Source organism: Mustela lutreola, chromosome 5 (assembly GCF_030435805.1).
Source record: "Mustela lutreola isolate mMusLut2 chromosome 5, mMusLut2.pri, whole genome shotgun sequence".
NCBI lineage: Eukaryota > Metazoa > Chordata > Mammalia > Carnivora > Mustelidae > Mustela > Mustela lutreola.
The window spans coordinates 79212446-79227161 of NC_081294.1; the positions used below are offsets into that span (position 1 = coordinate 79212446).

At 55.1% G+C, this 14716-nt stretch overlaps 2 protein-coding genes across 5 annotated transcripts; one reads left to right on the forward strand and one right to left on the reverse strand.

Annotated features, from left to right (window-relative positions):
• The first annotated feature begins 57 nt into the window (after positions 1 to 57).
• RELL2 (RELT like 2) lies at positions 58 to 3988 on the forward strand. 2 transcript variants are annotated; one of them, XM_059174883.1, is made up of 9 exons: positions 58 to 882; positions 1066 to 1201; positions 1300 to 1546; positions 1941 to 2006; positions 2113 to 2179; positions 2621 to 2806; positions 3078 to 3453; positions 3581 to 3614; positions 3851 to 3988. In XM_059174883.1, the coding sequence occupies exons 1-8, from the start codon at positions 788 to 790 to the stop codon at positions 3611 to 3613; spliced, it is 1206 nt and encodes a 401-aa protein (XP_059030866.1). In that variant the 5' UTR covers positions 58 to 787; the 3' UTR covers position 3614; positions 3851 to 3988. The 2 variants fall into 2 exon arrangements, with proteins under 2 accessions (XP_059030866.1, XP_059030867.1); XM_059174884.1 differs by lacking the exon at positions 1066 to 1201.
• FCHSD1 (FCH and double SH3 domains 1) lies at positions 2463 to 14376 on the reverse strand. 3 transcript variants are annotated; one of them, XM_059174879.1, is made up of 20 exons: positions 14262 to 14370; positions 13948 to 14045; positions 13305 to 13350; positions 12631 to 12698; positions 12144 to 12279; positions 11921 to 12057; positions 11762 to 11825; positions 10826 to 10954; positions 10220 to 10342; positions 9954 to 10049; positions 9507 to 9632; positions 8999 to 9103; positions 8648 to 8809; positions 7655 to 7783; positions 7486 to 7569; positions 7192 to 7309; positions 6855 to 7075; positions 5991 to 6078; positions 4899 to 4954; positions 2463 to 4770 (listed from the first exon to the last, which is right to left on the reverse strand). In XM_059174879.1, exons 1-20 carry the CDS (start codon positions 14280 to 14282, stop codon positions 4705 to 4707), a joined length of 2073 nt encoding a protein of 690 aa, XP_059030862.1. In that variant the 5' UTR covers positions 14283 to 14370; the 3' UTR covers positions 2463 to 4704. The 3 variants fall into 3 exon arrangements, 2 of the variants coding, with proteins under 2 accessions (XP_059030862.1, XP_059030861.1); XM_059174878.1 differs by having other exon boundaries at positions 12144 to 12300; XR_009353936.1 differs by lacking the exons at positions 2463 to 4770; positions 4899 to 4954 and having other exon boundaries at positions 6855 to 7094; positions 12144 to 12300; positions 14262 to 14376.
• Positions 14377 to 14716: the final 340 nt, after the last annotated feature.

Below are 14716 nucleotides of genomic sequence, written 5' to 3' on the forward strand. Positions count from 1 at the left end.
AGTCCAGGCCCCGCCTCCCAGACCACGCCCCCTGCGGAGTTCCGCCCCTCGCTTGGCTTCGCCCTTCTAGGTTCCGGAGCGTTAGCATCTACGCTCTGCAGAGGACCGGTAGCATCGGTTCTAGGATGCGAGGGTCATCTCCTCCGGGGCAGGGGTCAGATCCTCGGGAATCCGAGACATCTCGTCCAGCCAGCTGCCCCAAACGGGGCGCAGGCCATTGTCACCAGTCTAGGAGACTCCGGAGAACCGCCACTCCGTCCCTCTCCGGTGCAGAAAGCCAGCTTCCCGTGGTCCGGTGGGAAGATTCCTGGCTATCCACCAGATCGAGGCATCTGAGGGCAGGAGATGAGCCAAGCATGCGGGATAGAACAGTGGAGAGCACTTTGTTCTGACTGCCTGTCCTCCCCACCTGAACTCTGACTCGGCGCCGCACACTCCCCCCGGGGGGGGGCGGAGGGGGGCGGCGCAGTCACGCGCGCCCCACACTTGCGCTCACAAGCACGCAAGGCTCTCTCTCTCCGCCCCGCACACCTGCGCTCCGCCCCCTGGTCCCGGGCTGGCGACTGGAGAAGGCATTTGGGAACCTAGGGCGGCTGCGGCGGCGCCCCCCCCAATCCCCATTTCCTTCCCCTTCCCACAGCCGGAGTTGTCCGGAGCCAGCCGCCGCTCCCAACCAGCCCGCATCCCTCTTCATCCTTCCCTCCCCCCGCCTGCCGCGGCACCGGTATCTGCAGCCAGAGCCCGGAGCCGGTGAGGCGGCGAGGGGGGGAGGGGGAGGAAGCAAGGGATGAGCGCCTGGAGGGCGTCGGGGGCCCTAAGCCGGACTAGGACGTCCCTGGAGCCGGAACCCGAGCCGGAGCCGGAACCAGAATCAAGCCACCGGTACCGAGTGGGCCAAGTGGTCAGGATGGGAGGAAACGAAAGGGGTGGCGTTGTGCGGGAATACAGGCAGGGGAGGGGGTTGCAAAGGCCTGGCTCAGGCCCACGCGGAGGAGGTGCGGACGCTGACTCAGGCGCGATTCTTGCGCCGGCCGCCTGAGAATTCCGTCCCATCTCGCTCTGCAGTGTCCTTGGGAGGGACGGAAGCTCAGGACAAGCTGGAAAGGGGAACGCTCTGGGCGTCGGGGAAGCAGGATCAGGGTCGTGGAAGAGGGCTTGCGCAGCCACCGTCTGGCACCCCTGCCCCGGACCAGCACCCCTGGCACGGACAGCTCCTTGGTTGGGTAGGGGGGGTGGGGCCGGACCTCAGAGGCTCGTCGGTTTCGGGTCCTGAGGACCGAATTCCTATCCCTCCCCCAGTCCCTAGCTGCAGCCCCCTACCCCCAGGAGGCGCCCTGGCCCGCGCTCGCCCCCCAGGGCCTCATGTCGGAACCACAGCCTGACCTGGAGCCGCCCCAACATGGGTTATACATGCTCTTCCTGCTTGTGCTGGTCTTCTTCCTCATGGGCCTCGTAGGCTTCATGATCTGCCACGTGCTCAAGAAGAAGGGCTACCGCTGCCGCACGTCGAGGGGCTCGGAGCCCGACGATGCCCAGCTCCAGCCCCGTGAGTGAGGAGCCTAGAACCCGGCTCAGTCACCTTCCTCCCATTTCCTTCACCCCATACCTCTTTCTGACTTCCTGATCGAGAGACCCAGGCCAAATCCTGACCAAGCCTTAAGGAGGCTTAATGATGCTTTCTTGAGTCAGCAACTGGGATGACACCACCCTGAAAGCAAGCCTAGGAAAGGCAGCATGGGTGGGAAGGGCCCACTGTTGATAGTCTTGGACTCCCACTGACTTTCCCATCTTTTCTGCCCTGGCCCCCAAATGCTAACATCCAGCATGATGGTAAATAGACAAAGGGATAGGTCTTGAGCAGTAAGCCACAGAAGCCACCAGGTAATGTCCACCCAAAGCTGACTCACTTCCTGCTTCCTTGCCAACCTCTCATCCTTCAGCTGAAGACGATGACATGAATGAGGACACCGTAGAGAGGATTGTTCGCTGCATCATCCAAAATGAAGGTGGGTGTAGGCTGGCCATTTACTCTCCCCGCCCCTGACCCCTGCTCAACTTTCTTTTGCCCTGACCTCCACCTCCACTGACTCCCTCTTTTCCTTCTCCCCTCAGCCAATGCTGAGGCCTTGAAGGAGATGCTGGGGGACAGTGAAGGAGAAGGGACAGTGCAGCTGTCCAGGTGAGCTGGAAACAAGGGCCAGCATGACTTAGCTTGCCTTGGAGAGTACCCTCTCCTCCAGCACAATCCTTTCCCAATGTCCTCGCATGTCTGGGGGGCCGGGAGGGAGGCAAAGCTGGCTAGCCTATAAGAAGAAAGAAGTTTTCTAGAAATCTGAGTCCTTCAAACCATACTTCCCATCTGGATATCATCAAGCCTGACATTTATCCCTTGTGCCATTCCTTTGGGTTAAACATTGCCCTCTTTTTAGCAAACAACCCTGGGAAAGAGAACACATGATGACTAAAATCTGAATATTGTGTTTATTAGATAAATACAAGAGTGCTGGGGCCTGGGGAAAGCGAGGCATCTGGGGGTTTAAGAAGCTGAAAGAACAGACACAAATGGAAAAGGAAAGGAAATGGTAGTGTCACTTGTGCTCCCTTCTTCCCTATCGTCCAGCGTGGATGCCACCTCCAGCCTGCAAGATGGAGCCCCTTCCCATCATCACACAGTGCATCTGGGCTCTGCAGCCCCTTGTATCCACTGCAGCCGCAACAAGAGGCCCCCGCTTGTTCGTCAGGGACGCTCCAAGGAAGGAAAGAGCCGCCCCCGGCCTGGAGAGACCACCGTGTTCTCTGTGGGCAGGTGGGGACAGAAAGCCCCAGAGAAAGGGAGTTTGAGGTGGGAGCCCCAGTGATCAGGCACCTGACTCCAAAGGTGGGCCCCAGCTCTGTTCTCCTAGACAGTGAGCTACAGCAGAAGTCAGGCTGTACATATGCCCCATAATCTGGGGAAGTCTCCCCCCTTCCCCCAGGCCAGAGGGAAGTGACCATGAAACCCAGATGTCCCTGGTTGGGGGGAAGCCTAGCAGTCTCTGAGTTGTGGTCTTAAGCCCCAGTGTTCCCTCCCTTCCCAGGTTCCGGGTGACACACATTGAGAAGCGCTATGGGCTACATGAGCATCGTGATGGCTCTCCCACGGACAGGAGCTGGGGGTCTGGTGGAGGGCAGGACACAGGGGGTAGTCAGGGGTCTGGGGGAGGGCAGCCCAGGGCAGGGACACCTGCCATTGAGAGTGTGCCCCCTGAAAGGCCACAGCCCCCGGGCCTTGCCAGTCCCCCAGTGCAGAATGGAGGACTCAGGGATGGCAGCCTAGTCCCTTGTGCACTTGAGGGGAACCCTAGAGCCTCCACAGAGCCCATTCCTGGGGCTGGAGAGAAGGGCTCAAGCCCAGGACTGGCCAGTCGAGAGGCAATTGGACAGTCAAGCAAACTGGACACCTCAGATCACCAGGTATGAAGGCATGGGCATGGCTATGGTGGGCTCAGCCCTTACTGCCTCCTACCCTGGGGGTAGGGGGAGGTAGCACTGATTGGACCCACATCCTGTTCTCCCATTATTGACCACTTCTCTCTCACAGGTGTCCCCACCACGGGGAGCAGGGGGTGTGTGAGGTGAGTCTGCCTGGGCCCCAAATCAGATAATCTCATCTTCCCACCCCCTACTTACACCACCTAAGCCCATTAGCTCACTGTACTCCCCAGGATGGCCTTTGCTGCAAATTCTTTGGTTTAGTGGTGGGGAGCAGGCATGTGCTCCAGCAGACAGGGAAGGTCCTGCAGCCCCCAGGGGAAAAGCTGAGATACATCCTAAATAGAAAGCAACACTGTTACCCTTCCTCTCCTCCAAGCCTCCTTCTTCAGTGTGCTGATGGACTACCAGCTGGCAGGGCCAGGGGGTGGGTGGGCATGAAGGCCCTCCTCCCCACTGGACAGCACTGCCCCCCACCTGAGGAACCAGCTCTACTTCCATCTGGAGTTGCATGGCCTCAGGCTGGGGGACCTCGGGAGAAGTCTCAACCCCATCCCTCAGTCTCTTTCACTTCCCCTGCCTGCCAACAGGCTGCCTGACCCCTTCCCCATTACCTCGCTCCATTTGCTAGAGCGTGGCAGCTGGGAGCAGGCCCCTGCCCTTGGTGGGCCCCTAAAGCAATAGCACCTTAGGCCCCCTGCCCTCTTGGCAAAAGAGGTCCAGGCCCTGGCTTGGGCTTAGTGCCCTTTATTCACTGTCAATAAATCCGCTCAGACCATTACAGCTGTGTTGCATACTGGCTCCAGCTCCTTTTGACAGGCCTGCTCCTGTCCCAGCCCCCAACCCCAGTGGCCATGGGTCACAGACCCAGTGGACTGCGTCACAGAGTCAGGGTGGAGACACAGATGGGCTGGAGCCACTCAAGACTTTGGAAGATGGGTTCCAGCCCCAGAGATTTCACAATCCATTTTACCACCCTAGAGATGGGGTGGTGGCAGAAGATAGAGGGATAGTTCCAGCCTTAGAGATAGCAGAAGTGTGATGGGGGGAGAGGAGTGAGTTCCAGCTCTGGAAATGGGGAAAGGGAAAGTTTCTACCCCTGGAGGTAAGAGTGAAAATGGGGGAAACTCCAGCTTTTGGCTGTGTTATTACTCCAGATCATAGAGGGGGTGTTCTCTGACATCTTGGGTATAGGGACAGCAGCATCACTGGGGGACAGCAATCCCCCTGGCTTCAGGTGAGAGAATCTGGGTGGCCAGGATCTGGGGCTTTAGCTGGTGGGGGAGGTGGTGGACGCATCTGTAGAGAACACAGAATCAGAGCTCCAGAACCCTCCCTTGGGGACATCCCTGTCCATTCCCTCAGCCCCGCAGACAAAACAGGACATGTTGGAATGACACAATCTCCTCCAAGGGAGGAACCCGTACCGGCCTGAGTCGAGGTACCATCATGTCCAGGGGTCCAGGGCAGTCCAGATCTTGGTCTGCAAACAAGAGCCACAAGTCAGTCTTCAGGCTTTGTTTTGTTCATCGCTGCATCTCCAGCACTTAGAACAGTGGAACTCTGTAAATATTTGATGAATTAACGAATAGTCCCTAGTCTTAGAGCTACAAGATCCATTGATCTATCCATCCTCAGCACTTACTTGGCACCTGCTGAGAGGGGGCGATGGGATTCACAGCACCCCCATTCCCAGTGGCTGTCAGGAGCCCAGTAGTGAAAAACCAACAAACACAATGAATGATTATGCTAAATCATTCAAAGTGAACTATAGGGGCTGGAGCAGGAGATACAGAAAATGGTCACAGGGAGGGAAGCTCTGTGAAGAAAGTAGAAGTACGAGAAGGTTTTAGAAAAGGTGGGCATTCCAAGAAGGAAAATGATGACACAAACCAAAGTGTTTGCAGGATTCAAGAACATTAAAGGCAGAGGATGCATAGTGGGAAAAGCTGGCTGATTTGTAAAATAACCTTCATGAGGAAACAGCTACTGCAGGCAGGCATACTATGTGCCAGGCACAATGCTAGGCCCATCCTTTTTTTTTTTTTTTTTAAGATTTTATTTATTTATTTGACAAAGAGATAGCTAAAGAGGGAACATAAGCAGGGGGAGTGGGAGAGGGAGCCGCAGGCTCAGCAGGTAGCCGATGCGGGGCTTGATCTCAGGACTCTGGGATCATGACCTGAGCAGAAGGCAGACGCTTAACGACCGAGCCACCCAGGCACCCCTAGGCCCATCCTCCTAACCCTCACAACAACTCAGTGAAGTAGGGACCTTTCTCCTCACCCTGTAAAGTCCCAGGCAGGTTAAATATTCCGCCCCAAACCACACATTGGGAAGTCATATGCAAAGTCTCAACGATGCACTTGCCTCCCCTCCAAAGCCCAAGCTCTTCTCACCATCCTGATTCTGTGAGCCTGATGGAGGAGGTTCCTGAGGGCAGGCAGAGAAGCCAAGGGCAACCTTTCTCCTCCTGCCTGTCTCTTTCCCTCCCAGGGCCCCCAGTGCCCTCTACTCACCCACAGGCAGCGCAGATGCAGGGGCTCCCTCCAAGGCAGAGGTGGGCACAGGAGGTGAGAAGCTAGGAGGAGAAGGGGATGGCAGCATCTGGGAACGAGAGGCACACCGGGTTATTCCTGGCACACAGGAAGGTTTCATCACCTTTTCCTCTCATCTCATCTACAATTCCTGTCCCATCCTCCTTGATTTGGACAGCGGTGAAATGCTTCTACACACCTGGGGGCTTTAGCTGATACACACTTCCATAGCCAATAGGTACTATGTCCCAGACATTCTGTTAGCACTTCACATATGCTCACTAATTAATTCCTTACATCATCCCATGAAGTAGGGAGTTTTGTTTTATGATTTCTTGTAGAGATGAGACTCAGGTTAAGCCATCTACTGAAAAGCATGGAGCCTGTTAGTTGGAGAGTCGCAACTAGAACCCAGCTCTCCTGACTCCCTCTCCTAGGCTCTTCCTGCTGTAAGAGTAGGTATCATATATTAAACGACCTCCTCTGGGTCACTGTGCTAAGGGCTTTACCTCCATATCTCTAGACACGAGGGTTGGGCTGCTGAAGTAGGTATTATTACCCCAGTTTTCCCAGATGACAAGTAAGCACCAAGCTTATATCACTGCCCACAGCAATGCAGTATGAATCTAAACTCAGATCTAGCGCTAAAGTAGGACCACCAAACTCTTAGGGAAAACTGCCTAAGTTTCCCTCTTCTCTGCCCAGCCAAAGGAGATTGGGAGGTCCAAGCCAATGTACAAAGTAAACCAGGAGAAGGAAGGGGGCATTAAGATGAATATGGGGCCTCATTGGAGTGGGAGGCTCAACTCAGAGAAGCCTGGGGACCCAGGGAGAAGGAAGCCTCACCTGTTCAGGGTCTGAGAGTTCAGGGGGTTCTGGGGGGCCAAGCAGCTCCTCCACTAACAGGGAGGGGAAAACCCCCACATGGCCCCCGAATTCTCCTCTCCAGAAGCCATCATCCACTCCATCCTGGGCCCGGGGCAGCAGGCGGATAAGCGCCCCCTCTGGAAAGCTCAGCTCCTCTGCACTCTGTCCTGTGTAGCTGTATAGGGCACGGGCCAGGAAGGCTGCAGAAGCCCAGGAGAGCTGGTGAGGGGAGTTGATGGGGAGTAGTTCCCTGGGTCATGACACCTCAGGGCCACCACGACTCAAGGTCCCCTAACCCAGAATTTCCCATTCTTACCTGTGGGCTCTACCCCTGAGGGATTGTCACTGTCGTGGCCACTCTCAGGAAAGGAGAGGTCCGGGAAGTTGAGATACCGCTCAGGGACAAAGCCTACCTCGCTGTGCTGGTTTCGAGCCTATTCACGCAGCAATGTGAACAGAGAGCAGACTTGACTCAGCAGCCCATGGCCCTAGCCCTCCTCCTCAGGCTTCTGGCTTTGTCTGGCTGGGTCCTTGCAAGCCACAGAGAAGTTCTTCCCACTGCCACACCCCCCTCCCACCGCCAAGGTCAGAACCTATGGTCCATACCCACCTTGACCCATTCATCAGCATCTCCCTCTTCTATGACCTCCAGCCACTCGCCCTCTGTGATGGTCAGCTCATCCTCATGCCCTGCCTGGGCCCCACAAGGAAGAATTCAGGACATGGCTGTCTCCCATCCCCTCTTCTCTGAGGTCCTCAACCCCATGCCCACCTGATACCTGATAGCTGAACACCACATGTGCTGGGCAGGGGAGGGGCCTGGTGGCCAAGGCTACAGGGGCAGGCTCCTCAAAGAGCTCCCCTGTCTCCTCACATTCCTCAAAGTCAGAGAGCTCAGCATCCTCAGCCTGGGGGACAGAGAACAGACATCACTGGGGGGCCCACTCTCAAGTACCCATTTTAATCCCCACTCCTCCATTCTACCCTTAAAGAACACCAATAGATCACTACCCAAGGTAGTACCCATCTGTCCACCATGTATCACAAGCAAAATCACCACAGAGCAGGGTAACACAAAAAACAATTGCAGAATTCCAGTACTGAGTGCCTACCATGGGCAAGGAACAACACTTAACATCTTATGTATAGCACCTCATCGCAACTTCACAATAACCCGTTGATATTTTGCATAACTATATCATCTCGTTTTACCTACTTTTCAACTGTTTTAAAAAGATTTTATTTAATTGAGAGAAAGGGTACACACATGCATGTGCACATGCACGGGGCGGGCAGAGCAGGGGGAGAAGGAGAGAGGAAAGCCGACTCCATACTGAGCATGGAGCCTGATGCAGGGCTTAATCTCACAACCCTAAGATCATGACCTAAGCTGAAATCAAGACTCAGACCCTTAACTGACTGAGCCACCTACTTCATTTTACTTGTAAGAAAACTGAGGCTCAGAAATGTTAAGTCACTTTCCAAGACCACACAGCTAGTAGTAAGTGGAGTGGCTGGCGCGTAAACCACTTAGAGTCCATACTCAGAACCTTAGTTCATAACTGCTATCCTATAGTCACGATAAAATTTCACTGAGAGCACTCCGTGCTACAAACTATGCAAAAAAGTATACGTTCTTCATTCCAGCCTCATAACAACCTCTTTGACTTCAGTACTATTGGGATGCCCATTTTATCAGGTCTGCCCTCCTCTGGGGAGATCTACCCTTTACCCTCCCGGGTGTAGAGGGGTAGGGAGCAAAGGGTACTCACCGTGGGAGAGAGGTCCCTCTGGGACAGCCGGGCCTCACTGAGCCGTCGCTCCTGCTCTACCTCATCCTGTGCCTGGGTCATGGCTGGCTTCAGCCAGCGCTGCACATCCAGGCCAGCTCCTTGGAGCAGGGCCAGCCGGGCAGCCCCCTTCACCTGGCTCACCTGGCATGGGGAAGAGAGATCAACCAAGGTCATGGATGGGCCTGCCTTTGGCCGGTGAATGGAGCCATCCCAAACATGTCCACCTTCTACCTCCCACCTCCCTGCTCCCCACCACGTAGCTGAACAGGAGGAAGGTGTTGTGTGAGCAGGCGGGATCTCAGGGGTCCCAGGAACAGGGCTATGGCTCACCTGTGCCCGCCGGATGCTCTCCCTCACTTCCTGCAGCCGCTGTTCTAGACCTGGCGCCTCCCGCCCTGGGGCCTGCTGTCGCCTCTGCTCCAGCCGCTGCAGCACCTGGTTGGAAAAGCAGAGAACAGGGGTGGGTGGAAACACTATGCAGACAACTTACTATGGACTGGCACTTTGCTACTTGCTTTGCATGTATTATGTCATTTAATCATCCTCATGCAGTGGGGACTGTTATTAGCCGTCACTTCACAATAAGGAAACTGAAGTCCAGAGAGGTTAAGTCACTCCCTTACTCAGGGTTTCATAATGAGAAAACAAGCGAGCAGGATTCGAACCCAGGTGGGTATAGCTCTGAAAACTGGGCTCTTAACCACTGTGCCACACTATTGCGCTAAAATCCCTTTCCTTCCTCTCCTGCATGCAGCCCTATGACATCCCCCACTGACTCCGGAGTCCTCATCTCTCAGCGCTTCCCACCCACCCACAACACCTGCACCCCCCACCTCACCCGATGCCCATGGTTCTGGATCTTGTAGTCTCGGGCAGCTCGGCTCGTCCAGCGCTGAACCTCTTTCTCCAGGCTACGGTCCCCCGCCATGCCTCCTGCATCCCCCTCCAGCTCCAGGGTGCAAACCTATGTGAAGAGTGTACACAGATGCTGAGAGGAGGAACTGATGTTGCTTCTCTACAGTCCCTTTTTGTTTCCTTCTCCCTGTCCTAACCTTCTCCAGCGACAGGGACAAAGAGGTGAGGGCATAGGTGTGCATTCCTGTGGACAGAGACACACAGAGAGTCCCCAAAATGGGAAAGAGGAAGAAGGAAGAGGAACTAGAGTCCTGAAACCCCTTCTCCACAGTTTAATAGTCACTAATCAGGACAAGGGTGATGAGGGAGTAGGCCTAAACCACAGTCCCCTTTACAGGTGGTTGGCTTCCAATGAAGAGAGAAGTCTCACCTGATCAGTCCCTGCAGGCTGAAACTCCTGAGGTGGTGTGGGGGAAAATACTCCAGGTTCCTGAAGAAAGAGCTTCAGATCCTCCTCCCAGCTTACCTGGGCGTTAGAAAAGGTCAAACTAGTCACTCACAGAGTGAGCCTATCCCCAGCCCCTCTCGGAAAAAGGACAGGTGAAAATCAAAGGGGCAGATACACAGTGGGTGGTCTGTATTGAAGAGCAGGGTGAAGGAGATCCCTGAGAAGCTCGTATAGGGCACGGCCCTCACCTGGGAGGTTGCCTGCCCTCCACGGCGGGCATGCTCCAGGGCCATCTCTGCAGCTTCCAGCTCAGTGCGGCTTAGCAAGGTCAAGGGGTCCCTCAAGTGTTCCAACAGCTCACTGACCAGGGCCTGGAGAGAACCCCAAGATCGTGACTCCACCCTTCCCCCAGCATCTATTGCAAAGCAAGCTCTCTGCCCAGGTTCAGATGGGTGATGGGCATGAGGAATTGGAAAGAGGGAAGAAATGAGACATTTTACTGCTTCTAATAATAGGCCCTCATGTATGCATAGACCTTAACAGTCTAAAAAGCATTTTCATATCCATTCTCTCGCCTGAGCCCCATTAGTCTTATAAAGTAGGCAGAACAAAAATTGTCCCTAATGAGGCAACTAGGTGTTCAGAGAGGCTAAGTGTTCTGCAAAAATGTCATGTAGCCAGCTAGAAGACAAACCCAAACCAGAACTAAAGGATGTAACTTCTAGCCACTCAAAGCAGGCTGGGACCTTAGCACCACCTAGCCTGACGGTGGTAGGAAGCAAGGAGAGGCTCTCCCACACAACACCCCCTCACCCCTTGTGCCAAGAGGCAGGACTATCTGGGCTGGGACTGGCCTTGAGCAGGGCTGGCAACTCCTCCTGGTAGTAGTGGTCAAGGTGGGCATTGGTGGCCACCAAGTTGAGCAGGTACTCATTGCGGGCTGCTCTCAGCTGCTGGGAGTACTGGGCTGACTGGGCAGAGAGCTAGGAGGAGAAAACAGGTGTCAACAGGAAGCCCTGGACCCGTGAGGTCCTTCCAAGGCCAACCCAGATCCAGCATGGATTCTCATATTATTGAGTGCTTACTGTGCACCTGGTGCTACACTAAACATATTGCACACTCAACAACTCCAGCTTGAAATGCTCTAGTGGCATCTATGTCCATTTAAAATAAAATCTCACTGCTCCTTACTGTGGCTTGCCAGATGCAACAAGAGCTGGCCCCTGCAATCTCTCTGACCCGTTTTCAGAGTGCCTGTCCCCCTGCTCAGAGTGCTCCAGCCACACTGACCTTCTTTCTATTTCTCAAAGCCCACAAAGCTATTCCCACCTCAGAGCCTCTGCTTCCTCAGAGCCACCATTTCCTCTCCCTGGAATGTTCTTCCCCTAGATCTTTGCATGGCTGGCTGCTTCTTGCCATTCAGGCCATGTGTTCAGATAGCTTTTCTCTCTAAATTACACCCTATTAACCCTTTACCATGCACCTTGTTTTGTTTTCACTTAATCTGATTGTTTCTTTACTTACTATCTATCTGCCCCTCACCAGACTCTGAAGGCACAGAGTCCTCAGTAAATGCATGGTAAAGGAATAAAAAAGAAATGTACTATTTCCACATTACAGATGAAGAACATGAAACTCCGAGAGATCAAGTTAACCAGGGTCTCACACTGAGGATGTAGGGAAGCCTGGATTCATCTCAGTCTCCCAGATTTATGCCCTTGGGTTCCAAACCACTAGACTACTCTGCCCACCTCTTTCCCATCTCCACTCATGTCCACGTCCCCCCAAACCTTGGTGCTGAGTTTCTGGAGACTGGCCCGAGTGTGGAAGAGCCCGTGGTCACTTCGGTTCAGTCTGTGCAAGCAAGGGAGAGGAGTCAAGGTTAGGCTCAGCTGTGGTGCCTTGGCTCCCATCTCCCAGTCAGGCTTCCCAACTCCCCATGACCCCACCTAGCCTGGACATCAGCCGCCTTCTCCTGTGCCAAGGCCCACACACGTTCCCGCTGCCCATACAGCTTCCGACTTCGGCTCAGCTCCCGGACAGACTGCAGCACCTCTGCTTGCGCCCTCTGGAGGTTCTCTGCTCCCTAAGGGTGTGTACACACAGAGTCCTGACCCAGACCACTTTCTACCCCAAGCCAGCTCTTCCTTCATCCCATCCACTGAGCCATACCTTCCTGAGCACCTGCTCCTTGGCACTCCGCCCTGTGCCCCCTGCCAGGTCACGGTATCGGTCAGATGCCTGGAGCCGGGCTTGGCCCCCAGCCACGGTGGCATCCAGCAGGCAGCGCCAGGCACCAAACACCATCCTGCCTCTCCCCAGAGAAGGTCTGTGTTGAGGAGGAGAGCACTCCAAAGCTTCATGAGACACTCCCCCCCACCACCAAACCCAACACCATAGGAGACACAGTGCTTTCCCTTCCCCCTTGTCTGGGAGCCTATCAATCGATCAGCACATTAGCTCAGCCACAAGGATCACTCATGCCCTCCGCCTGCACCCACAGTGTCCTTGCTGGGTCAGCTCCTCTCGGGCTGCTGTATCAGCTCTACCTGCAGCTCACATGCCCTCTCCCCTCACTGGCCCTTTATTCCCAAAAAAAGGGGGTTGGGCTCCTCACCCCTTCTAAGCCCCCTGAACTACCCCCATCCATGGGACGCACCTGCTGTCCATCTCTCCACTCCGGTGCCCTTCTCTCTTCAGGAATGGCCCTGCCAGTTTCTGAAGTGCCTGGTGGGAAAGTCATCACAGACTCAGTTACCTTTCAAAGACTCTCAACAACTGGGAGAACATAAAATCCAGGTATAATAAACGTTATTCATCAGATGCATATTATGTGCCACTCACTTTGCTAAGTGATTTACCTATTTCATCCTTACAACAATCCTATATAAAGTTATAATTATTGGGACGCCTGGGTGGCTCAGTTGGTTAAGCAGCTGCCTTCGGCTCAGGTCATGATCCCAGCGTCCTGGGATCGAGTCCCACATCGGGCTCCTTGCTCCGCAGGGAGCCTGCTTCTCCCTCTGACTCTGCCTTCCACTGTGTCTGCCTTTGCTCGCTCTCGCTCGCTCTCTCTCTGACAAATAAATAAATCTTTAAAAAAAAAAAGTTATAATTATTATTTCATTCTACAGAGAAAGAAATTGAGGCCAAGAAAGGCTAAGCACCTTGTCCAAGGTCACACGGCCAACAAGTAGCATGAGAGATCTGACACCAGTCTGCCTAACTCAAGGCCATTGCTGTGGGCCAGAAGAGGAGTATGTGCAGAAAAAGAATGCCATGTGCAAAGGAGGCCACAACAAAAGAGAAAGTCCAGGAAAAGGAGTCCCATACCTGTCCATATTCTCGTTCAATGGCTGCCCTCTGCTTGCTGTAGGACCTATGAAAATTAAAGGGGCAGGATGGTGTCACTGTTTGGTCCTGTTCTCCCACCCTCAATCGTCTCCTCAGCCTGGGCAGGAAGAAGAGGGGAGCCAGACCTAAAGTGTGAGTACATCAGGAAGGAATGAGACTGGAGAGAGAGTCCTTGAGATCACCTCAGGCAGCCGCAACCCAGAACAACCTCACCTCATTGTTCAGAGCCTCAGCAGGATCCTCCCCACCTCTGGAGAACCATCTTTGGACTTGGAGGTGAGGACGAATGGGGGCCTGGATACAGTCCAGCCTTCCAACAGGTCTGGAAGAGGGAGGGGAGATTCTGCCCCAAGCTTGGTTGTGGGGCAGAGGGAGGGGTGTGGAGTCAATGGGTTTGAGAGAGTGTCCCTGTGTGTTTCTGTGTGTTGGCTTAGGAGGAAGGATAAGCCCTACCGGTATCTGGAGAGCCAGGCCGACAGTGAGAGCCGGGAATGGGCATCTTGGAGAACCCTTCACCCCCTGCTTTCCCCTCCCCAGGCCAGCTCTGACCGAGGTCTGTTCGAGGAGAGGAGGGGCGCGTAACGGCAAAGGTCGGGGTATGGTGGAAGGGATCCGAAGCTACCTGATGTCCTCCAGCAGATCCGCCTCCCTCTGCTGCCGGGTCTGAAGGATGTTCAGCTGCTCCAAGAAGCGAAGCTTCACCTCCTGGGCCGGCTTCACCTGCGGGGGTAACAAGAGGTTGAAGACCCCTGGCGCCGGGACCAGAAAAACACTCCGCGCAGGGAGCGGTGAGGGGGCGGGACCGGGGAGGGACTGGGGTGTTTCCTGGGTTACTTCAGGGTTAGGCCCCGGACCCCCACTGCGGGCCCGGTGCTCCCCTCAACTCCCACCATTCCCCCAGCCCACCAGGAGACCCCATTCCCAGGCCAAGCTCACTTTTCGGGGCGGCGGCTGCATCTCCGCTCCGGCCAAGGGAAGCGACTCAACTCCGGAACTCGAGGAAGCCCCGCCCACGGCAAAGCCCCGCCCCGGACCTGGCTCAGCTCCGCCCCCGTCCCGCCCACGCCTGGTCCGGCTACGCGCAGGGCTGCGAAGCGCGAAGGTGCCGCGGAGAAACCAAAGAAACTTCTGTTGGTGCTGCGGCGGCCCCGGAAAGGGTCGGGACCGCCGAGTGGACGCGGCGTCCGCTGCGCGGTAGGGGAACCCCAAGTTTCTGAGTCAAGACGCCTGGGTTCTATTTCTAGTGGAGCCACTGACTCAGCCCATAATTACTACGAATCACTCATTTACATATGCAGATCTCTGGTCCTCTTGTCCTCCCTCAGGCGCGAAGGGTGACGCCTGAAGAGGAGGAACTCAATTTGTGACCAATTTGTCATTGGATGCCTGAG